Here is a 25,961-nt window from a genome sequence, read left to right as displayed (position 1 = left end):
GAGTATTTACAGACATTGTGAATGTAGAATTAAAAGCTCTGAATGGATTGAGCAGTTGGGGAGGCAAGGAAAAGAAAGGGAAATAACCAAACACGTCCTGAGTGACTGGGGGAACGATGGGGCACATTTTTTCCTCCAGAGACAGGAAGGCAGTTTGGCCCAGCAGATGACCACGCTGGACTGGAAAGAAGCCTTTAATTCTAGTCCACGCCCTCTCCCTTGGACAAGCTACTTAACTTGACAGGCTCCATTTCTTCAGCTCTGTAAAATGGGAGGACTCAGAGAAAATGAGTCAAATGTTGGACCAGTGTACACGTGTCAAGGAAATCCAAAATAAATTTCTAGTAAGCAATAAGAAATACAGGTCTGGAGCTCAGGAGAAAGGCAGTACTGGAAGGGCAGAGCACAGAATCGCCAACATCAAAGAGGTGGGTAAAGCTTTAAAGTAGAGGAACAGTATTATTAAACGCACAACGAGAAGACGTCTGTGAACCTTGAGAAAACCTTAAACAAATACGGTAAAGGTGGCAGCAGAAAGCTCAGAGGCGTACCAGTCTTATCAGGAAGGAGTGGCCCGAGACAGTGTATCATAGGGAGAAAGGACTTGTGTTTCATTTTCCATTGCCAACCAATTTCGTCAGCAACTGATAAAATAGAAGGAAAATAAATGTCTTTATCACAGACCCTCCCTACCATGGCTAAGAAACATCAATGCTTTGCTTTCATTATGGTGTTAACCAAACTCCTACCTCAAAGGGTTTTAAAAAAAAAATACAACTCCAATTTCATAAAGACAGATACTTTAAAATCTAGCCCTTCAATGTAGCTGGAATTCCGCCTGGCTGGTTCTTACACAATACTGTCAAACACACAGCTGACCGAAGTTATAGACCAATGGGAAAGCTGGCTTTTACCACATCAAAACTGAGAAACTGAGGTTCAGACTGGTCCAACCAAAGCTAAATCGGAATGACTTTCTGAAATGGCATAAAAAACTTGGAATTGCTTCAACCACAGCACAACACAGAAACATGGCTGGAAAGCAGACATGATGCTTGTGGTTAAAGTTCTAAACGGAATTTCTCAAATCTTTTTTTAAAGTTCGCAGCCAGTAGACAAGAGACCAAGATCAATAGTGTTTTGCACATGGTTATCCTTGGATCTGATTCTCATTTCTGGTCCAAACAAGTCATGCTCCATCTGACTGAAGAGAAAACTCTTCTCCTTTGGTTTCTCCCTCCTACAGCTCACCATCTATCTCACAAGCAACTGGGCTAAAAGATCCCAGTTTAAAGCAGAAGCCAAGGTGACACATGGATTTTTCCCATTCATTCTCAAATTAGCAACAACTGAAATTGTACCACATTTCAAATTCAAGTAGTGGCTAATAATCAAAAGCCTGTGACTTTTTTTACGGTCTTATACATCCAGAATTATTAGATCTAAAGATTAATGCTTGTTCAGAATCTTCCATTTTCTCAATGACACAGAAATATTAGCCTCGTTTAGAAGTTTTAAGTGAGTTCAGTTTAAATTTATCATAGGTTCCCTCGGGTAGCCGTTCTGGCAAGGATCCAGGGCTAAGCAAATGAATATAGGAAGTGCTGGACTTAAGATGGGACTGATATTCAACCCCTGACCAAAATAATTAGAATACATCTGCCTGGCCTCTCCCATAAGAAAAATTCCCTGATCCAAATTAAAATATTTACCTAATATGAATCTTTCTGTGTGATCACAACCTTCCATGAAATGGCAGCAAGATGCCTATATGAAAACCGGATCAGAAAACATGAATCACTGACTGCTATGCTTAGGATAAGTAACATTCTTCACTGACTAAAGTTTTAAAAAACATTTGGGAATACTAACTTCAAACATTAAGGACTTAAAAAAGCAAGAGCACAGAGCACTTTAATAGACCAGTAATACTTAGGTCCTAAATTGGCTCACAATTTCTCTCAGTGTTTATAAAACTCAGATTTTTATAACTGAACTCTCAGATGACTGAGAATTGGCTAAGTGTGATGACTGGATACAGTATGGAGACTACCTACGGGCGATACTCAAATCTTAACTGACATATACAGAAATACAGCATTAGGCTGTCTTGAAAGAAAATGAAACCAGGAGGCTGTGAAAAATCCAGTTAATGTCTCGACTATGGAGAAAGCCCTGACAGATGGGAGTCACGGTGTGTGGAAAGGGCCCTCTGACCTAATACCAGAGCCACTTCATTCAGATGGGTATTGCCTATTTGGCAAGCATCTGACAGGATTTAAGGTGCATCTACCTGATGACCCAGCAACCATGTTGTTTAAAAGTCAACTGTGTCAGCCTTTGGAGTTGGGAATAAAGAACAGGCAGGTGGCAAGGAAATTTCATTGCTCTTTTATAAAAAATTTAAGTGGTGGAACTCTGGGTCATTTTTACTTTCTTATTTGTAATAAAAAAGCAAACAATGATAAAAGCTTTTGCAAGGGAGCCTGGGTGGCTCAGCTGATTGACTGACTGCCTTCAGCTCAGGTCATGATCCGGGAGTCCCAGGACCAAGTCCTGGGATCCAGTCCTATGTCAGGCTCCCAGCTCCACGGGGAGCCTGCTTCTGCCGCTGACCTTCTCTTCTCTCATGCTGTCTCACTCTCTCTCTCTCTCAAATAAATAAATAAAATCTTAAAAAAAAAAGCTTTTGCCTTTCCAAGAAAAAATGAGAGAAGAAAAACCATCTTTCATTTTCTAAGCACAATGGTAGAGTTGAAAACAAAACAAATTTTAATTTAGGAAAAATGTAGAAAACAGTGTAGCATACAGGAATCTCATGCCAAAAGACTAATCTAATTAGGCGAAGAAAACTGTATAGCACTCATATATGAAAGCTCCAAGCTCCTTGTACCCTGCCAAAGAAGTATCTTTTCCGGAGGGGTTCTGCCCTCTAGTGTACACTAAAAGAATGCACATGAAACAACGAACTCAACGAATCAGCATTTTTATTAGGCAACCAAAACAGTTCCCCTTCATTCCTAGAGCATCACAATTCTCTCCTTAAAGAAAGGTTTCCACAACCTTGTTTCCAAGTCAATTCCCAATGACCACGCTAAGTAAAGCTCCGTGAACACCGCAACTTCAGCCATCCTTCCTATTCTTCCTACACTCCCAGCAAAGCACCCCATGTACTTTCCGGACTTGAATTTCACACCAAGAGAAAACTGGTACAACCAAGGGTACAGTATTGTAGCAAAACAAAAATTTTTTGAAAGGTTTTATTCATTTATTTGACAGAGAGAGACGCAGCGAGAGAGGAAACACAAGCAGGGGGAGTGGGAGAGGGAGGCTTCCCGCAGAGAAGGGAGCCTGATGTGGGGCTCGATCCCAGGACCCTGGGATCATGACCTGAGCTGAAGGCAAAGACTTAACCACTGAGCCACCCAGGCGCCCCAATAGCAAAACGAAGTTTTAGAAGTTTGTAACACATATAGCCACCCCGTTCTTGAACTCAGATTTTTGAAACTTGCTGCAGCTATAACTCAATGATAAGAGCAAAAGGAAGAAAGCTGCTCTGTGTAATAATGTACAAATCCTCTAGGGATTTTCTAAAAACACTAGAATCTGTCCCATTGTGGGCAACCTTGAAAACCACTAGGGACACTTCCTACGTTTACAGTATCTGCTGTAGGTATTCAATCCAAACCGATAGAGGTTACCCCAATCCTGGTGACCACAAATGAAAAATTTTCTTGCCTTGAAAGCTTTTCTATGTTTGAGATCTCATTTAGATGCTCACATTGGCTGGCACTTCACCATTTGACCCAACTGGTCAAATCTTCTACCACCCTCCCCAAACCAAAAAAAAAAAGGAAAGAAAAAAAAAGAGTATTATTAGTCTCTCCATTTGTAATTATTCTCGTTGCTAGCTTAGCCTGGAACAGTATCTTCAAATCAAGAATGTGAATGAGATAACCTTTAATAAACTCAAAATATTCCAACTAATCATGGGGAAATCTTTAGGGAATTAATTTAATTTCAACTTCAAACTCATTTACTCTGTACCTGCAAAACCTACAGAGGTATATTTAAAAAGCAAGTTAAGAATAAGTTAAAACTGGGGCGCCCGGGTAGCTCAGTGGGTTGAGTGTCTGCCTTCGAATCAGGTCATGATCCCAGGGTCCTGGGATGGAACCACATGGGTCTCCTTGCTCAGCCGGCAGCCTGCTTCTCCCTCTCCCACTCCCCTGCTTGTGTTCTCTCGTGCTGTCAAATAAATAAATGAAGTCTTTTAAAAAAATAAAAATAAAAAAAGGATGAGCTAAAACTGAATGAAGCTAAATAATTAGCATCCACTAAAGAACATGAAGGTGAAAGTCCAGTGCATGTTTTCTTGCCCCATTACAAAACACATGACACTGGAGTGCCAAGTAAAATAAAAGCAAGACCACCAACACTGCCAGAATCAATCATTTCACGGTCATAGCAGGTCCTTAAAAAATCATTTTGGGGCACCTGGGTGGCACAGCTGGTTAAGCATCAGACTCTTGGTTTTGGCTGAGGTTATGATCTCAGGGTTGTGAGGCTGAGTCCCGCAGGGGGCTCTGCATTCAGAGGGGAGTCTGCTTGAGATTCTCTCTCTCTCTCTCTCTCCCCCTCTGTCCCTCTCATTCATGCTTGCTCGCTCTCTCTCAATAAATAAATCTTAAAGAAAAAAAAGAAAGTAGTATCTTCTCAAAAGCTATTCTCCTACCCTAGAACAAATGACTGCTGGAAGAAACGCACTGAGCCCAACTGGGCAAGGATTATCTCCCAACCTGGCTCTCCTGGCAACACCCTCATATAAGCTGCATACAGTGTAGGACTCAGACCTCAGTAGAAGCCAATTACCACCCAAAAGCTACAATAACCATTACTGCTCTTACCCCCAGCTGACTGATCACATCTTGTCCACAGCTTCACTGTTGCTTGCTGACAGATTATCAATGTACAAACATATCTACAACACATTTTTAAAAATGTGCTACACCTTCAATTTCATGAGAGAGTTATGGGACTGAAATCCAATACAGGGGACCTGAATTAGCTGTGGTTATTAATGGGGGGAAAGCCTACAAAGGAAAAGGGAGGAAACATTCATCTCATTTCCATAAAAAAAAAAAAAACAAAAAAATTCAAAATAGCTTTCAAAGAGCCCCTCATTAGTTATAAAGCTGAAGAGATACTTCTTACCTAAAAAGACCAATTAGGTGGGAAGAAAAAACGGTTGTATGACACAGTGGCTGAGAGCTCAGCCTTTGTCTCAAATGAATGTGGACTGGAATCCTGCCTCCACCATCAACTAGAGAAACTCTACAAGTCAATGGTGCCTCCCTAAGCCTCTGTGTCTGGTCTGTGAAATGGGTACCAAGTTAGCACTTACCTCTTAAAAGTATTTATGTAGATACAATAAAATAATACATGTGAAACAGCACTGTGCCTTAAATTTGGAAATCTGTCAATAGGAGCTATTTATCCTTTTGAAAAAAGGTAAAAAACACTTAACATACAGTGTCAGAAGATAGTATGTGGGATATTTAATCTAAAGGACAAAGTGGTGCCAAAATGAAACTGATCTGGTCATTGAAGGGAAACATGTCAACCCAGTGTTGAAAACACCTGACTACAGCAGGAACCCAGCAGGTAACAGGAAGAGCGAAGCAGCTGAGTCTGAGCCAGGGAAGGGCAAACCCCATCCACTCTGCTCCAGCTCACCGCTGCTGTAAGGGAAGACGGAGGGCAATGGCACAACTTCTCGTTTCTAAAGAAAAGCCAGTAATCCAGATTTTTATGTGAGTCTCCTGGTTTTTAAATACCAGCCAAATAAAAACATCCAAGGACAGGCTCGGTCCATGGATTGCCAGTTTGTGAATGCCTGCCCTGGAGTGGAGTCTCAAACCAGAAACTGAAGAAGAGTCCAGTGGTTATATAACTGAGGGACTCCAGCTCCCGAAAACAGTGTCTCTCCGTCGCTGTACAAACTGTCCTGAGCAATGCAGAGATTTAGTATTCCTGAACTCCACCCACTAAGTACCAGTGTGGCCTCCTCAAGTCTTGTGACAACCAAAATATCTCACCACACATTTCTGAACACCTCCTACTGACAGCACCACAACCACTAAGAATAACAAAGTTAAATCCAAAAGTTAGTGGTAAGGTCAAGAACATCTATTTACAAACAGCAATAAAATAAGAACAGGGCCGGCCCTGAGTCAACCAAACTAAAATCCCAAATTATCATCCAACAGGAAATCTCACTAAGTAGAAAGCTTAAACCTCGTTGCGGGAGCAAATAAAAAGGCCTAAATCACTCTTCCTACTTCTAGAATTAATTAAGAAGGAAGGAAACTGCCTTACCTTTTTTCTAGCCATTGCTTTAATAATGTTACTGAACATCATAGTTTTCCAGCCATCTTTTTTCCTACAGCCGGAGCTTACATTCAGAACTGTACATGCTTCAGAGAAATCACAGTGGAAGAAATCTAGGCAACCCAAGACATCAACCCTTCATACCATTCCTGGATTTTTCTCTTATGGCTCATTCTCCTACTCAAGAGCGTGTCCAAGTTACTGCATGACCGAGCAATTCCACACCCAGGTACATACCCAAGTGAAATAAAAACACACGTCCACATGAAAACCTGCACATGAACGTTCAGAGACACATTATTTTTAATAGCAAGGAAGTGGAAACAATTCTGTGTTTATCAATGAATGAATAGGTAAACAAAATGTGGCATAGTCATACGATGGAGTACTACTTGGCCATAAAAAGGTATGCAGTTCAGAAGCATGAATAAGTCTTGAAAACATTATGTATGCTAAATCAAAGAAGCCAGGCAGAAAAGGACAAATATTGTATGACCCCAATTCCAATTATAAAATGTCCAAAAAGGCAAACTTAGACACGGAAGTTTGGTGGCTGCCTGAGCACATGGGAGATAGGCAGGGATGGAGAGAGACTGCATTTCTTTTTTGGGGTGATGGAAATTATTGTGGTTGCACAGCTTTACAAAGACAAATATGCTAATATGCAAATATGCTAAAAACCAATGAACTGTGCATTTTAAATTGGTGAATAAATAAAAATAGCTTAATAAAGCTGTTCCTAAAAAGAAAAAAAAAAGCACAACCAACTTTAAATCATTAAATTGACTAATACCATTTGTTCTCTTAAAGACTATATAATATCACAGGTCACCTGCTGAAATACCCACTTTCTCCCAATCATCTTAGTTATTATAATAATTACCAATATGGGGGCTCCTAGGGCTCAGTGGGTTAAAGCCTCTGCCTTCGGCTCAGGTCATGATCCCAGGGTCCTGGGATCGAGCCCCGCATCGGGCTCTCTGCTCAGCAGGGAGCCTGCTTCCCTCTCTCTCTCCTGCCTCTCTGCCTACTTGTGATCTCTGTCTATCAAATAAACAAAATCTTCTAAAAAAAATTAGAAATTCTTCCACCTAATATTGTGGCTATGCCTAATTCCTGCTACTTTAAGTGACATGCACGATGCTCTCAATCAGAAGACTGTATGTTGAAAAATGCAAAATCTTAAAAGCTAGTAAGGTCTTATTAACTCCTGTCCAAGGAGGATGGGAGGGAGGAGGTACCTGCTCAGGCAGGAAGAATGTTGCACCGATGAAAGGCTCCTGGGTGCCAACTGATCAAACACACTGAGCACAGACAAGGCACAGAAACACGGGTTTCTGTGAACACAAGAAACACAAGGCACGGGTTACTGTCTTCACAGGTCTCTAGTCTGGGTCTTCTACCTTCAGCAGGACACTGCACAGAATTCTGAATTTTCTGTACGGGAGGAAAATGTTGCTAACCTGACATCACACACGAAGTTGTGTGGAGACTCAACGATAAGGTCTTTGTTTTTTTCTCTCTTCTGTCAAAAGACCAAGACGACAAGACAAAAACCACATGGAAAAATGATGTTTTTCATTCTTTTTTTTTCTTTTTAAAGATTTTATTTATTTATTTGTCAGAGACAGAGGGAGAGAGAGCGAGTGAGCACAGGCAGACAGAGAGGCAGGCAGAGGCAGAGGGAGAAGCAGGCTCCCTGCCGAGCAAGGAGCCCAATGTGGGACTCGATCCCAGGACCCTGGGATCATGACCCGAGCCGAAGGCAGCTGCTTAACCAACTGAGCCACCCAGGCGTCCCGATGTTTTTCATTCTTCAATGTTTTGCTGCTTCAGGTCATTCCCAATCTATAAGGTGCCAACTAAACAGTAAGCCCTTAGTGTAACATGTCGATGCCTTTGGCTAGGATTATCAACTTTAACAAGTCTAATAGCAGCCTCCTGCTGGAATAGGTGAGTAATGTGGGGTGAAGGCTGATTTAGCCGAATACCCGCGCAAGCTGGGTTCCAGCGGCCATCAGTGCTGGAGTGAGGACTGCGGCAGGGGGCTGCCAGGGCTGCGGGACGGGTGGAGGACAAGAAATGGATCCGGTGGATCAACGGGTTAGAGCCATGGAACTGCAGGAATACAGACTCACCAAGCTGAGTATACTGTGCTTTCTACAGCCAAATGTGGAGAACGCTTCTTATCGTCTGTGATTCCTGCCTCTAATTAAAACTGGGTGTTTGGTTTACTTCATTCCCAAAGCATAAACCTTGGCTTTTTATAGCCCAAGCAGTGTGCTATTTTAAACATGCAGAGGAAATGCATTTTCAGTTACAAACATTTGCTCCTGTGAATCTGTTCTTATTTGCTAGCAAAGAATGTGGGACAGGATGTTTTACCCTCCTGCTCTGGTTTTCCTGTATTGCTTACATCTGTTTAGAGAAAAGAAAAATAAACAAATAAAGTGTTTCTGCTGGACAATTTCTGTAAACTGAAGTAACTTCAAATATGAAAATGAAAAACATCTGTGGAAAAGTATTATAATAATTTTATTTTAATAAATTGGATTATTTCTATAGATTCTTCCCTGAAAAGACCTCCCACACCAGGCATATGCAGGCTGCAGCATATACTACTATCTGCACTGATAAATGTGCCCACTTGGACACCCCAGACCAGATGCATTCCTCTGTCTTCTCTTCTTCTTCTGGAAGAAGACCCTGTCTTCTTCCACATACAACTACAACTTGGAGAAACTTTCTGAGATGCATTTCAGAAAAATGGTCATGCCAACTTTAAAGGTCACCTTCTGGATTTATCCAGAAATTTTCATGTACAACTCTGAGCACTTTTTTTACTCAGTTAGACATATCCTTGTACTCTGTTACACTTCACTACTGCACCTTTGAAGAAACAGGGGTACCTGGGGGGCTCAGCTGGTTAGGTGCCCAACTCTTGGTTTGAGCTCATTCAGATCATGACCTCAGGGTCATGAGATAGAGTTCCATGTTGGGCTCCATGCGAGGCTACAGCCTGCTTAAGAGTCTCTCTTTCTCTCTCCCTCCACACCTCCCACCCCTGCACTCAAATAAATAAATAAATAAATAAAATCTTTAGAAGAAATTGATCTCAATCAAGAAACTGACTTAGTGGGGCGCCTGGGTGGCTCAGTGGGTTAAGCCGCTGCCTTCGGCTCAGGTCATGATCTCAGGGTCCTGGGATCGAGTCCCGCATCGGGCTCTCTGCTCAGCAGGGAGCCTGCTTCCTCCTCTCTCTCTCTGCCTGCCTCTCTGCCTACTTGTAATCTCTCTCTGTCAAATAAATAAATAAAATCTTTAAAAAAAAAAAAAAGAAACTGACTTAGTGAAATTTCACTTGACCCTTTTATAAGGGAGTTAGCAGTCCACTCATCACTGAAATGGTTGGTCCCTCTAAATTCCATCTGTCCTTCTGCTCTCCGTCCCAGATGGGATCCTGTATGAAGAGCTGGAGAAAGACACTCTTCATCAAACTTTGGTCAGGCTCCTTTGAGCCCTCTTGTCAACTAGGCCTCAATCTTGGCCTCCATCCTTGCTGGGTGTGCATTTTAACAATTTAGCCCAATTTTAGCAAGAATCCTGCTAGCTCAGTTTTAAGAGAATGCTCCACTCTTGATATCTGATCAGCCTGGATATCTGATTAAGTTCCTCATTCCCCACCCTCGACGTGTAAGTACATACTCAGCCTGCCTTCGGTGAGGATCCCGTTAAGTCTGTTTAGCAAAAATCTCCCTACCCCTGGGGTCTCTCAGTAACGCTCCATCCTCAGACACCTTCCTACTGCCCTCATTCTGCTCCCTGGCCATAAATCCCCAGCTGTCTTTGCTGTACAGAGAGCTGAGCCCCATCCCTCTCCCTTATTGTGACAGTCCTGCCACCTACTGCAATAATCCCAATGATGTACTCCTTACCATTTTAATAAGCGTCAAAATGGAGTGTCCTGGCAAGAGATTGGAGGGGAAAGGAATGGGAGATGTGGGTAGTAATGTCCCTGGCTTCCCCCTGCAGAGTCCATTGCTCAAGTGAGCGGCTCAGTTCCTGTCAGGAGGCCCTCCCTGTCTTTGGTGCCAAAACTGTCCCCCTCTTAACCCCTTCAGGTCTAGGGGAAGTAATGCAGCCCCATCTTACTGGTCCCAAGTCCACCACACTATCCTATCTCTGGTTTTTCATCACTTTGTGAGTTATTACATTCTCTTCAAAGTATCCCAATTTGAGGCTGCCATCTGTTTCCTGCTGGGTCTCCCTAATACAGATATCATCTCAGCAATTTATCCTTCAGAATTATTGGCTCTTTCTAAGAAAGGAAGGCATGGATCCAGAAAACAGTGAGGCTTCGCCGTGTGACTTAGTAACTGAGGCAAGCTGACCTTGTTAAGCTACCACTTCTCCCTCCTCTAGTTATCGTCATCATTATAGCAACAGAGTGTTGTCTGAAACACACATGGTTTCCAAGCAGAATCTCTAAGCATCAAAAGGGGATTATCTAAAGAAATATCCAAGGAGGCTAAAAGTAAAAATTGTGCTAGTTGAAATGAACTATGCTTGAACCCTAAGGTACAAGCAACTTTGCCTTTATTTCTATGTGGTACTTAATCCAGAGTTAACTTTTACAGTAAAACTTTTAATAGATGTCAGAGACCCTGTTTAATAATACCACATATATGTTTAATAATACCACATATAATACCACCAAGTAAAAAACTTGGGTTAAGTTTTCTCAAAAGATGATCTGTCAAATTCAGACTGTAGTAGATTATGAAATCAGTTCAGTGGCCCATGACATTTTTTTTAAAAAAATCATACATAGTCCACACTATTATGCAAAATAGAAAATCAGAATTCATCATGTGTAGCAAAGGTAAATATTTCACCAGGTTTTCTTTCACTTTTTTACATCTATTGTTATGAGCGTACTAGGGCATCCTATAAAATGCACTCCTTACTGTGAGTCAATCAAGTCTGAAAGCTACTGGTCTGAAGAGAATCCTTTTCAAACAATTTAACAATTACAAGGCAAAAAACAGGCTGCTTCAGCCTACAGCCTCACATTTTTTTATCTCAATCCTCACTAAAAATAGTTTATTTTGTCACTCAGTATAAAAACTTTATGAAATAATACTTAACGAAATAGTATAGTATGCTATTTTTAAAAGAGATTTTATTTATTTATTTATTTATTTGACATAGAGAGAGAGACAGGGCGTGGACAGGCAGGCAGAGCAGTAGACAGAGGCAGTGGGAGAAGCAGGGTCCCCATGGAGCAGGAAGCCTGATGCAGGGCTGGATCCCAGGACCTTGGGACCATGACTTGAGCTGAAGGCAGATGCTTAACCGACTGAGCCATCCAGACACAACCTCCCCCTCCATTTTATTTCTTTTAAATGATGGTTGTAAACCACAGCCTGAAAACTGCTGGCCTAGAATCTGAGGAGGGCCAGAGTGAAGAGCCCTGTTCACTTCACTCCATGCCTCCCATGGCTGCTCTCTTTGGTGTTTACATTGTTTCCACCGCGGTAGCAAGCTCTCAAATCTCTTTCTTTCTTATGTTTCTATGTAACCACTACGTGCTTCTGCCACCTACCCGCTCCAGTAAGAGCGAAAGCCTTGGGGTAAGGAGCAATGAAGAGCATATGGGAAGTGTGGACAGGGCCTGGCCATGGACTTGCATTCACCATCACGGCACACGCTGAGCCGCATCTTACCGCAAGCAACTGCCGCCCACAGCCTGAGGACTGAGGGCACGTGGATGAGCCACTGGCATGAGCCAGTGACAGATGGGAGCTGGAGAACTACCCCAGCATGCTTGCCCTTGCCGTGTTCTTCACCACCTCTGCAAGATACTAGAAGAACGGAGGGAGCACCAGCCGCTACTGGCAGTAACCTGCCAGAATCCACATCCTACCCAGGCTTCCCTCCCAGCCTGTCCACCTCCCTGCTGGGGCTTCCTGGAGGCGGCTCCCACACGAATGATCTGTACCCAAACCTCTGTCTCAGGGTCTGCTTCGGGGTAAACACGACCTAGATGAGCACACAAGCTTACACAGCACTGTGTGGAGCCAGCGCTACAAAGATGAGAAAGGCCTGTGCTAGGAAAGCTCATAACCTGATAGAAAAACCTATGATTTTTTTTTTTTTTTAGTAAAAAACAAACAAACAAAAAAAATCCCAAGATTTTACTGTTCGTAGCAATGAGATAAGTACATATGTTCACGGAGGGAAGGAAGAAGTGACAAGCTGTGTGACTGAAGGGCCAGAGAAGCGCCTGGAGGTGACATGTTCTTCCCCAAACCCTCTAGAAGACAGCCTTCCCCACAGGAGTCAGCGGCTGGTGGGTGCCGCCAATGGGCCACAGTCCTCGGCCACGTCCCTGCAGGCTCGTGCCCTGGCTGATCGTATTTACTGTGATGCTTTACATCTTACGTACAGATTATAAAGAAGGGAATTTTTATTTTCCCCAATGGAAAAAAATTCTTGTCTTCAGCTAAAAATAACTCAAGTAATATGGAAAATACGAAGAAAGAAAAACTATTACGTTCCCAGCAGTGTGTCAATAGAATTACTTGCAAATCAGCTCTGACCTTCCAATGTTCCTTTGAGGTCCTTGGGGGATGGGACTGAGGGCTCAACCCCAATCTCCACTAGAAGTTCTAATAAACCGCTGACATTTTCATTCAAAAATTATTATTTTTTTTTTAATATTTTATTTATTTGTTTGACAGACAGAGATCACAAGTAGGCAGAGAGGCAGGCAGAAAGAGAGAGAGGAGGAAGCAGGCTCTCCGCGGAGCAGACAGCCCGATGCGGGGCTCGATCCCAGGACCCTGGGATCATGACCTGAGCCGAAGGCAGAGGCTTTAACCCACTGAGCCACCCAGGCGCTCCCAAAAATTATTTTTAAATGTAAAATCTCCTACACGTTCGGCTCTGTGGTCAATGCTGTAAATCAGTACTTTCTTCAGGCTGGAATCAAACAAGAAACCTAAGGCTCATTTTTCATTGCACCTTCCATTTTGGCAAACATTCCAGCAAAGGCAAACGAAAGCACATCTTGCCGGCTACAGTTCCAGCGGGTGCTTGTACCAAGAGCGGCTTCTGCTGCGCGCCAGGCACCCCCGAGCCCGAGACCAGACCACTCACCCAGACCCGGCAGGGAGTGACGGCAGCGCGGAAGCGACAGGAGCCGGTGGCTTCTCCTTCTCGTTTTGCTTGAAGAAAGATTTGGCTTCTTTAGATGTAGCATCCACTTCCTTAGTCACCCTGTGCCAAGGAGGGAAACGTCAAGTTTTTAAGAAGAGTAAAACGAGAAACAAAATCTAGGGAAAGGGGTAAGTAACAACAAGGAAAACATCCAGTGGGCTGCCAATGAGTTCTGGCTGCTGAGGTTTCTGATTCAAGTCCACTACCACAGTTCTAAATAAAGGCATCTTCCCTCACTAAAGAACAACAACGTAGGTACTTGATCTCCCTCAAACTGCCTCCGTTTCTTCTGTCAGCTTGCCACACACACCAGTGGTCACTGCTGAATCACGGCTCCTGTGGGCTGCGGATGGCAAGGCTGAGAAGGTTCTCCCACTGCCCCTCACATGCGGATTAGGACTCACAGTTAAAGGTCTGGGGAGCAATGGGGAGGTGGAATCTCTGGGAGGAAAACACTAGCATTATTTTGAGAAGAAGACTAACAATATAAACAACTGGAAATATTCTGCCGAATGCTCCTGTTTCACAGCTAAAATAACCCAAAGATGGAAGAAAATGCCTTCGAGCTGGCTAACCAATACTCATGTGGGAGTGGAAAAAAATACAGGATGGAGAATCCTGTCCAAGTTCAAATCTGGAAAAACGGTCTTCAGTAAAACTGAGTCCTGGGGCGCCTGGGTAGCTCAGATGATTGTCTGCCTTCCGCTCAGGTCATGATCCCAGGTCATGGGATCAAGTCCTGCATCAGGCTCCCTGATTGGTGGAGAGTCTGCTTCTCCCTTTCCCTCTGCTTCTCTCCCTACCTGATCTGTCAAATAAATAAATAAAATCTTAAAAAAAAAAAACTAACAACAAAACTGAGTCCTAAAGGTTCAGACAATGCCTGAGATTTCAACTAAAGAGAGAACAAGTGTTTAATGCCTGCTTAGTCTTGCCAAGTCAACAAAAACATCTGAAGAATTTTGTTTAAATTCCAGTCTATCTGCAGGAGGGTCCAAGATTAAGGTCACTGTACTGTGAGCGGTCAGCCAGGTCCTCCGGAATAAACTGGTTAAGAACAATTGCAGGTGAATCGGATAAACTCCATCTCCGCAGGGATGTCAGTCTCTGTCTCTTCTCTCCTTCCAACGGGGCTTCTGGGGAGCAGAAGCAATTCTTCTTCACACCTACACTATGTCACCTATCAAGTGGCACAGAGTAAGAGTCTGAGAGTTCTGTACTGAGATCTTCACTAGGAAACACTGGCAAGTGTATCTTGAGCGATGACTTGAAACACCACCACCTTTTGTTACTCCCATATCCATGGCCTTGCAATGGTCAGTATTATTCAGAGGATCAAATGGAAATTGCCGAACCTCTAAAATCTGGTCTCACTCTTTCCTGGGCTTAATTTGTGTGTCTCTCTACTCTCCCCAATGACCTTCTCAGTAATGAGAGCCTAGAGTAAAAAATAAGAGGGAGAATATACACCACAGATTAGCCCATCACTCAGCAAATACATACTCCTTCCCTTGAACCACAAAGAAACTTGTCTAACTTAGTGATGTTGAGCTTAGGTACATGTTTCAGTGGTCAATGAGACGGGAGCTGATCTGACAGGAAAAGCAGCTTTAATGCTGGCGCTGTTTCACCTGCCCCTTGAGTTCCTCCCCTTTGCCTCTTAAGAATACGCCTCAAGTACCAGCAGGTCCAAGACGGCCGAAGGACACACACTGAAGATCTGAATCCAGCAAGCAGCCTGGAGCCAAACGCAGACTGGCTGAACCCCAGACACCCGGAAACACACGGACAACAAACAAATGCTTACTGCTGTATCCCAGAGGTTTGGAATGGCTTGTCGCATAGCACTTCTGTAGCAATGGCAGACACATTTACCTTTATGAACAAAAAATCAGAAATCTAAGGGGCTAAGTTACTAAGATCAGTAGGAGTAGCACCGCGTAACTTCGGAGACCCGCTGATAAAACGTGACACAGCTCTCACCTGCTGCTCCCTCCAGAGTGCAACTCTGACACACGAAGCCTGGCTACTCCGGATCCACCGTGCTACACAGAACACCTGGGAAGGCCACAGAGAAAGAGATGCCCGAGGAGCCTGTTCCAGTCCAGGCCCGAGAGGTGGGAGCAAGGAAGCCTTCGAGATGGCTCCACACCCAGCCACTAACTCCAGCTGCGTAAGAGACCCCAAGCAAGAGCTGCTGGAGCCCAGCGACCCTCCACAACGACGGAAAATGACAAGAACGTAATTGTTTAAAGCCACTACATTCTGGAGCAATTCCCTTCACCGATATACAGATGACCAGAAGAAACCCACATCCAAACATAAAGCTTAAGGCAGAGTCCCAGTCTACTGGACTAGAAAGAGGTACTTTAAATCTCCTCGCCCTCGGTAGAGTCTGGGGCAGGCCTGAGGTGGCTCATGAGAAACAAGTGGACGCCTGCACTTAGAAATGACAGTTTGAACACAGACTTTATTCTCTACTCCTTACTAAAACCCTACAAAATAGTAGTAAATAAATTTACAAAGGCAAAACAACATAAGGATATGGAGAAGAGATATAATAGAGAAAATATGCCAATCAAGTTTTCTGAAGGTAGAAAGTAAACAGACAAGCAGAAATTGGCTTTGGTTTTTGTTTTCTCTAACCTAAGTCTGTAGCCATATGGAATGGCCAATAACAAGCCAATCTATACCACAGTATTCTACGAAGGCTCAGTAAATTGAGATACCAGGAACCTTTGAAGGGAGAGGAAATGAGCAGGGCTAAAAATCAGTTGAAAGTTAGTCTCGGGAGCAACTAAGTCCAGATCACCTTCTCCAACCTCATACCATAGGCTACTGTCCCCCACCCAACCTAGCAAAATCCATTTCTCCTTGGAGAAAATAAAAACCACGGAAATTCGAAACTCACAGGGCAGGGCTGAAGTCTCATTCTGAAAACAAGGTAATTAAATGAAAATCTATTTATTCACTCTTCCATTTTGCACAACAACCTCAAAAGCTATGTGTTCCAGATGGCTGAGTTAGTTACGAGATGGAGTGCTACCCAACCTGTGTAGGACTTTGTATCAGTAAGAAATAAATAGGCAGAGTTGACCCTCGAACAATGTGGGGTTTAGGGGCACCAACTCCCCGCACAGTTGAAAATCTGCATTAAAGTTTAGACTTCCCCAAAACTTAACTACTAATAGCCTACTGCTGACAGAAAACCTTACTGGTAACATAAACAAATGATTTAACACATATTTTGCATATGTATTTTACACTGTATTCTTACAATAAAGGTAAAGAAAAAATACTGAGAAAATCATAGAAGAGAAAATGGATTTACAGTACAGCAAAAAAATCCGTATACAAGTGGACCCGTGCAGTTCAAACCCATGTTGTTCAAGGGTCAACAGTATTGTGTTATGCTACTGAGCCACAGCGTGGCCTAGCAGAACTTTACTATTATATCTATTTATTAGGAATTTCAGAAGAAGAGAAAATACAGAAGAGGTTGTCAACAAAAAAGAAAATTTCCTAGAAAGATAACTTCTCACAAAAAGAGCCACAGAATACGTGACGTGGCAAGTTTTAAGACTCATTATAGTATCACTGTAAAATGTTAGACTATTCATGATAAGAGAAGATAAAGATCAAGTGGGTCAAGGTATAAGGAAAGTAAAAGAAGCCTTTATGCATCTTCTGTTTGGTTTACCTATTTTACCACAGGACTGACAATGCTCCTGCAGCACCCAAACAGAGCAATTCGGTGAACATTTTCTAAAAAGCACCCAAGATCCAGGCATTGCATTGTATGTCGATTTTAGAAATAAAAATATATGCACAGTCTCTGCCCTTCAGGGGCTCGGGGTCCATGAGGACAGCAAACCATGAAATAAGTTATGACAACACGATATAATAGTAATAGTAATAGTAATAGTAATAGTAATTACCACAAAGAAAGCATGAAATGAGTACAGCCTAGGGGAGTATCCCTCTTAACTTCTCAATGCCAAAGTCCTATCCACAGTCACAAAGAAATGACATCTATAACCTGCTGTTTCTCTCAGGGACCTTGGGAATCAATATAAAGTAACACAAGCAGACTTTTAGTCTTCATTAATAGTATGACTGAAAGAATTCCATTTTGAACAAGCAATAAGAAGAGATTCAGCTCTCAAAATATCTTCAAGGAGGAGAACAGTTCAGTAACAGACCACTTCTAATAGATAAGAGGGAACCCTGATAGGAAAGACCCACTACTAGCAATAGTTAGTTCAAGTGTTATCAGCAGAAATGTCATTTTAACTTCATTTCACTTACTTAGAACTTCCTGAAAAATTTTTATTTAGGCAGAAACTTTCCATGACTGGCCTCTTCCGAAAGGTGATTCACTCAGGAAAGTCTGAGCCAACTGGCTCAGCTGGTTATCAGAAGGGTAAAAATACTATTTTTCCTCATTCCCAAAGGTTAACAAGCTACACGTTTTTCAGAAGGAAAAAAATAAAACCAAAAAGATAAAAATTCAAAGCTTAACAATTAAAACATAATTAGAAAAAAACAAAAGACTGATTTTGTGCCAACACTACCTTATGCTTGTACTTACAAATTCAGATGGGGATTACAAGAGTAGGCTTATGAAAACAATGTGTTGGGGCGCCTGGGTGGCTCAGTGGGTTAAGCCTCGGCCTTTGGCTCAGGTCATGATCTCAGGGTCCTGGGATAGAACCCTCCTCCATCAGGCTCTCTGCTCAGCAGGGAGCCTGCTTCCCCCCTCTCTCTGCCTGCCTCTCTGCCTACTTGTGATCTCTCTCTATCAAATAGATAAATAAAATCTTTTTAAAAAAGAAAAAAGAAAAATCCTGCCAGCATGCCAATTAACAGGGTTTTATTTTCTTTCTTTCTTTTTTTTTTTAAAGATTTTTATTTATTTAATTGAGAGGGAGAGAGATCACAAGTAGGCAGAGAGACAGGCAGAGAGAGAGGGGGAAGCAGGCTCCCTGCTGAGCAAGAGAGCCTGATGTGGGGCTCGATCCCAGGACCCCAGGATCATGACCTGAGCCGAAGGCAGAGACTTAACCCACTGATCCACCCAGGCGCCCCTACAGGGTTTTATTTTCTTTAGGAGGAAGAATTTATAGAGAACATTTGTTTATTGTGTTATTTATCTCAGTAATGTATGTTTTCTAAAGTAATAAGCTTGTATTTCTTTTGAATATAAAATATATATGTGTGAGAATGTGTATATTTGTAGGGGGAAAAAAAGTGCTTCCCTGAGCGTAGTTCTTTGGGTTGCTTTTTTTTTTTTTTTTTTAAACAGACATGGTGCTGCCCTCTTCTGACAAATGACAGAAATAGCAGGCTCCCAAACACCCATCCAGTACTTAAAATTACCATCCACTTGTTTTATAAAATGAAATATGAAATTTGTGCCATTAATATAAATATTAATACATCCACAAAATTTATTTATCAGGAAACTTAATGATTTCTCTTAACAGATATTCACTAGCTTTTCTCTCTCTGTTGGGCTGATGGTAAAATTGTAATAAATCTTTCTTGGGTATCCTATATGACATATGGGAAGTAATACAAGCCAAGAAAGATTTCTAAAAACTTTAAATATGTATTTCTAATGGCATATCACACACTTCCTGCATTATTTTGTAGGATTTCCAAACTATTAAAGGCTTCCTGTCAGTGTTCTGCTACCCCCTACTGGACAACTAAATAGTTCCAGTGTGATTTCTGGCAGCAAAATAACATTACTAATTCACATCACCAGGAATTACCTAATGGATCCCCAAAATAATTGATTATCAGAGAAATGGTGTCTTTGCGATGGAGAATTCTGAAAGGTATTGCCTAAGTGGTCTAACTTATCACCACCAATACTGAGTGTTACTGATGTCATGTACTGGGGAAGACCAAACATCAACAACGTATTTGTCTAGGTGACTAATCTTTAAGTTAGTCATGAGGAAACTATGCAAAATTCTGAACTGAGGACCATCCTACAAAACAAATGGGCTCCTAAAAACATACAGCTAACCCCTGAAAAAGCAGCAGTTAGGGGCACTGCCATCTGTTGAAAATCTATGTGTAACTTTGACTCTCCCAAAACTTAACTAGTAATAGCCTACTGTTACCGATAACATAAACTGTCAAATAACAAATTTTGTTTATGTACTACAAGTTATATTCTTATAATACAGTAAGCTATATGAAAGAAAATGTGATTAAGAATATTGTGAGAAAAATACATTTATGGTACTGCATTGTATCGAAAAAATATCTACATTTAAGTGCACTTGTGCAGTTCAAACCGGTGTTGTTCAAGGGTTAACTGTGTATGTCAGTGTCATGAAATACTTAAAATGAAAGGCTTTCAAAAGGAACTTAACAAGAAAAGACTAAAAAGACTAAATGCAGAGTGTAATTTTACACTGGATGTTGGGCTGAACAAGTAAAACAAGCTATATAAAGAATAGTACTGAAATAACTGTTAAAAAATTTGAATAGAATCACAACTAGAGCTACTTAAAATATGGGCTATAAAACTAGTTGTTGCTGGTCCAAAACAAGATGGGTACAGAAAATTTAAGTTAGTATTTGCAAATTTGTTTAGCAATTTGACAATGTCACAACAGTCAAGACATGACAGGTGGACTCACTGTGTTAATCAGTACACAGACCAATTCGGGTACTGTCAAATTGGCCAGCTGGTCACATGTGACATAGCATATTAGTCATGTGTAGTGAGACATAATGCATATGATAGTTTAGCGTTATTTTATCAAAACCCAAGAATGTGGGCGCCTGGGTGGCTCAGTGGGTTAAGCCGCTGCCTTCGGCTCAGGTCATGATCTCAGGGTCCTAGGATCGAGTCCCGCATCGGGCTCTCTGCTCAGCAGGGAGCCTGCTTCCTCCTCTCTCTCTCTCTCTCTGCCTGCCTCTCTGCCTACTTGTGATCTCTGTCAAATAAATAAATAAAATCTTTAAAAAAAAAAACCAAAAATGTGATAAAATGCAATGATTTTTTAAAAATGTAACCATTATTTTTATAGATTATTTTTACAATCATTTTAATTGTTAACCAAGTGTGACTTTTTAAATTCATATTAACCGTTAACCAAGTATGACTTTTTAACTTTACAGTTTAAACTAAATTAAAGAAAGTAAAATTGGTATTGTTTTCTTAATCCTAATGTACTGATAGCAAAATGAGCCTCACTGTATATTTCTTTTTTTTTTTTTTAAAGATTTTTACTTATTTATTTATCTGACAGAGAGAGATCACAAGTGGGCAGAAAGGCAGGCAGAGAGAGAGAGGAGGAAGCAGGCTCCCTGCTGAGCAGAGAGCCCGATGCGGGACTCGATCCCAGGACCCTGAGATCATGACCTGAGCCGAAGGCAGTGGCTTAACCCACTGAGCCAGGCGCCCCCTCACTGTATATTTCTATAAAGAAAACACATCTTCTGAATGCAACAGCAGTGGCAAACCACGTGATGATAATGGGAAGTAATTCCAAAGAAACAAAGGCCAAGTGAACTCAAACTGCTTTACTTCATGAGCCCTCACAGAGTTTGGCTGTTGATCATTCAGTGCTAAAATCATAGTGAGTCAGTGAGCTCTTTGCAAATGTTTTGGCTAATGGAGCAACGAATTCATCAAAACTTCAGTGGCATTTATATACAAAACACAAAGAAATTCTAAATCAAAAGACTTCTTTGAAGGAAAGAGCACTGATCTAAAAAGCCAACAGAAAGACATGTAAGATTCCAAAAATTAATGTTAGTGCATTGTAGTCTTCTGAGAAAGAAGCGTTTTTGGTTGCTAACTAAAAAGAATAAGCCACTGCCAAGATATTAGTAAAAGACTCTATCAATGATGTCTGCTTGGAAAGCTTGGTGAATATGCAACAAAGAAGGTGATTCAAGTACAGTATTACAGGGATGCCCCAGCTTGAAGTCCTCAGAATCTGGCTTATGACAGTAAGAACAATAATCAGATTAGCAGAATGTTTTCTCAGTGTGATTAAAGAATGCCAGGTTATTATTAACATAAAAATTAACATATGTGTGATTTAAACATGACAGTGATATGAAGGATTCTTTTATTGATTTCTGGCTGACAGACATAATTGACACCGATCTCTAAAACAAAACTAGAATTACATTGTCAACAAATGTGATCTGAAGTTTAAGTGTATGCAAGAGTATGTTCTAACAGCACAGGCGCAAGACAGAAAAACAGATTAGATTAAGGCGCCAGTGCTAGAACATAGAATTAAGACACTGCTTATCGAGAAAAATCTTGCTGCCAAAACAAACAACCCCACTGTTCCTAGTACAGTAGTAAAAACTGTAATTATGTAAGACTAATGCATTACATTTTTCAATGACTGTCTCTATATGTGACAAGCTGAAAGCTGATCATAAACGTACACACATTACTTCGCACGCTGAGGTACCATGGTTATGTAAGGGGAAAATGCTGCTAAGAGTGATGAGCTTTCAAATAAACTTAGTGTCTTTATTTTTTTACTTTTTTTTTTTTTTTAAGATTTTATTTATTTATTTGCCAGAGAGAGAAATCACAAGCAGGCGGTGCGGGGTAGGGGAGAGGCGGACTCCCCACTGAGCAGAGAGCCCGATGCGGGGCTCCAACCCAGGACTCTGAGATCACGACCTGAGCCGAAGGCAGAGGCTTAACCCACTGAGCCATCCAGGCACCCCAACTAGTATCTTGATCTCAGGGTCCTGGGATCGAGTCCCGCATCGGGCTCTCTGCTCAGTGGGGAGCCTGCTTCCTCCTCTCTCTCTGCTGCCTCTCTGCCTACTTGTGATCTCTCTGTGTCAAATAAATAAATAAATAATCTTAAAAAAAAAAACAAAAAAAAACAGTTGGGTTTCCAATTTTAAAGGTCTTAATGAAACAGTAAAACTTGGCTTATTTGTCTGATCTTGGTATTTTTAATAATCTTAAGAGTACTTTCATGCAATAAAATATTTCAACACGGGCGCCTGGGTGGCTCAGTGGGTTAAGCCACTGCCTTCGGCTCAGGTCATGATCTCAGGGTCCTGGGATAGAGTCCCACAACGGGCTCTCTGCTCAGCGGGGGGCCTGCTTCCCTTCCTCTCTATCTGCCTGCTTCTCTGCCTACTTGTGATCTCTGTCTGTCAAATAAATAAATAAAATCTTTAAAAATATATATATATATTTCAACATGTTCTTCAGTAGTAAATAAATTACCAGGGTAAAAATGAAAGCTAGAAGGCTGGAGAAACAGAGCTTCTACAGATAAACATGTTTCACTGAGAGGCACCTAGGTGGCTCAGTGGGTTAAGCCTCTGCCTTTGGCTCAGGTCATGATCGGAGTCCTGGGATGGAACCCTGCATCTGGCTCTCTGCTTAGCAGGGAGCCTGCTCCACCCTCTCTCTCTCTGCCTGCCTCTCTGCCTACTTGTGATCTCTCTATCTCTCTGTCAAATAAATAAAATATTAAAAAAAAAAATGTTTCAGTGAATGTTTTGAATTCCATTTCCTATCACAAGACTATCTACACACAGGGAATGCTTGCATACAGAATTCCTTATTTCCACTGAACTATAACTTAATTACAACTTGACAGAATAAACTGATGAAACTGGCTACTGATGAAGTATTGAAGATGAACTTTGAAAATACAGTATCATTGACTTCATTTTATATAAAAGTAAAAATAAAAATCCTGAACTTACTGAAACAGCTTAAAAATCTTTATTTCCGTCGTCATGAAAATATCTCTGTGAAATGGGTTTATGACAAATTTAAAAAAAAAAAAAAAGAAAGAAAAGAAAACCAACACAGAAATAATTTCCATGTACAGTACCCTCCAGTAGTACTGTCATGTACCCAACTAGAAGCAGTAAATTAACAAGAAAGAATTATTTCGTCACATTAAAAACCAAATACAGGGGCACCTGGGTGGCTCAGTGGGTTAAAGCCTCTGCCTTCGGCTCAGGTCATGGTCCCAGGGTCCTGGGATCGAGCCCCGAGTCGGGCTCTCTGCTCTGCAGCGAGCCTGCATCCTCCCCTCTCTCTCTCTGCCTGCCTCTCTGCCTACTTGTGATCTCTCTCTCTCTGTCAAATGACTAAAATCTTTAAAGAAAAAACAAACAAAAACTAAACACACACAGCATTTATTCAAAGTGTGCATCTAGATGTTAAGTATTGAGAATTGATTTTTTTTTTTTAAAGATTTCATTTATTTATCTGACAGAGAGACAGAGATCACAAGTAGGCAGAGAGGCAGGCAGAGAGAGAAGGGAAGGCAGGCTCCCTGTCAAGCAGAGAGTCCGATGTGGGGCTCGACACCAGGACCCTGAGATCATGACCGGAGCTGAAGGCAGCGGCCTAACCCACTGAGCCACCCAGGCGCCTGGAGAATTGATATTTTACTCTTAGTCTGTTTCAATTATAGAACGTAAAGGTATAAATATAACAGTGATTTCCTAATTATTTATACTCACGCTCTTGGTAAACAGCATGTGTAACTATACAAATCTCTTCCTATTCCTATTTGATGACCATTTTGACTGTTTTATTGAAATGTCAGTTAATGTCTGTTGAATCTCATTGTTAAAAATCTGAGCTTGGGGGCGCCTGGGTGGCTCAGTGGGTTAAAGCCTCTGCCTTCGGCTCAGGTCATGATCCGAGGGTCCTGGGATCGAGTCCCGCATCTGGCTCTCTGCTCAGCAGGGAGCCTGCTTCCTCCTCTCTCTCTCTCTCTGCCTTCCTGTCTGCCTACTTGTGATCTCCATCTGTCAAATAAATAAATAATTTTTTAAAAAAAATCTGAGCTTGTATTTTCTACAACTTTTCAATTTAGTTTTCTAGCTATTCCTTTTTATTGTGTCTTTAAAAAGTACTGGTCTGCAACAGGTTGAAATTTTAAAATCAGCCTCCTTCACCACAGATGTACATTATACATCTGTGGTGATTATACATATAATCTACATTAATGTGAAATTTATGCATATAATCTACATTAATGTGAAATTTACTAGATGTGACAGCTGCATTGTATCATAAAGGAGAATGCCCTTTGTTCTTAGGAATATGCTAACATATTTAAGAGTGAAGTGTCATGATGTCTACAAGCAATTCTCAAATGGTTCAGGAAAGACAAAAAGAGAAATACAGATCTAGACGGACAAAGAGGCAATCAGTAATGTGTATAATAAGTATATGGGTGATCACTGTAAAACTAACTCTGGCAACATTTCTGGGTATAATATTTCAGAAGAAAAAGTTGGGGAGAAAAAAATTTAAAAAATAAAGTTTTGCTCCATACCCTTTATAAAATGAATAATGCCAAATTCTTTACACCAACATTTGTATTAGATGAAATAACTGAATAGATACTATTTTTAAAATATAACTTTGGACGCAAATTCTATTTTCAGAGAGCATACAGGTCTACTTAATTACTGCCAAGGAAAATAAATGGACCACCTATAAAATTACTGAATGGTACTTTATCTATTCTCATTTAGCTCTAAATTATAGATCTGCTGTTTTCAAGTAATAAAAGTTAAATAAACAGGGAAAAGGAAATTCTAGGCATGTGGCTCTCAGCTAGAAAAGCCAGGAGGTTATTAGGCTTCTACCATTTTTTTAAAGTGGTAACAAACCTATAAATCAATTTAAAAAATAGTATCAAGATCAGGAAATAATACAGGAACTGAATTTCTCTCCTAGTATTTTCAATTTTTACCTGATTTCAGGTGCCTCAATGGGGCTCAGACTTCACAGGAAAGAAAAGTAATAAAGGGAAAAATGACTCAGCCAAAGTCACAAATCATGACAACAAGCGGAACCGAATATTTAACTCTTACATTTTCTTTTTCCTGTTCGGCCAAATACTTCATGATACCCACAACTACACCATCATATGTGAAAGGATCTTTCCTCCCATGTTCCCTGATAATTCATGGAGCCAGCGTTCTCCTGGAGTGAAAAAGAGAACGCTTCCAAAATATATGATGATAGGGTGGAATGAGGACAGATGTCCAACACCATTTAATAAGATGTGTTTTTGTTTTTAATTTAAATTTTTTTTTAATTTTTAAAAGAACTAATTCTGAAGTTTGTGAAGGTAACCTTACCTGACTTCTTCACCAGCAAAATCAAACACCTTAGTGATTTTAACTTTTTCAGCTTCTTTCGGTTTCTCAAGCTCTTCGGCTCTGACCAACGATTTACTTGAACTTGTCTCTTCAGTATTCTCTCCTCTCTACAAAATAGGTAAGAAATGCAATCAGTTTCACATAAGGATGAAACGTAAGAGAACCTTTCCACCATTCTCAGAAATTTATTT

At 41.2% G+C, this 25,961-nt stretch overlaps 1 protein-coding gene across 3 annotated transcripts in view; it reads right to left on the bottom strand.

The window, feature by feature from the left end:
• The window catches only part of CFDP1 (craniofacial development protein 1), a 129,971-nt gene that overhangs the window by 89,955 nt on the left and 14,055 nt on the right, over window positions 1-25,961 (bottom strand). For 2 of the 3 annotated variants that reach the window (XM_044255713.1, XM_044255712.1), the window contains exons 4-6: window positions 25,750-25,877; window positions 13,552-13,671; window positions 7,632-7,727 (exon numbers count right to left, since the gene is read on the bottom strand). In XM_044255713.1, the coding sequence (XP_044111648.1) occupies window positions 7,632-7,727; window positions 13,552-13,671; window positions 25,750-25,877 (344 nt within the window). The remainder of the gene's footprint in view (window positions 1-7,631; window positions 7,728-13,551; window positions 13,672-25,749; window positions 25,878-25,961) is intronic. The other variant, XM_044255714.1, reaches the window with a different exon arrangement.

Source organism: Neovison vison, chromosome 7 (assembly GCF_020171115.1).
Source record: "Neovison vison isolate M4711 chromosome 7, ASM_NN_V1, whole genome shotgun sequence".
NCBI lineage: Eukaryota > Metazoa > Chordata > Mammalia > Carnivora > Mustelidae > Neogale > Neogale vison.
This window is presented reverse-complemented; position numbering and strand designations above follow the sequence as displayed.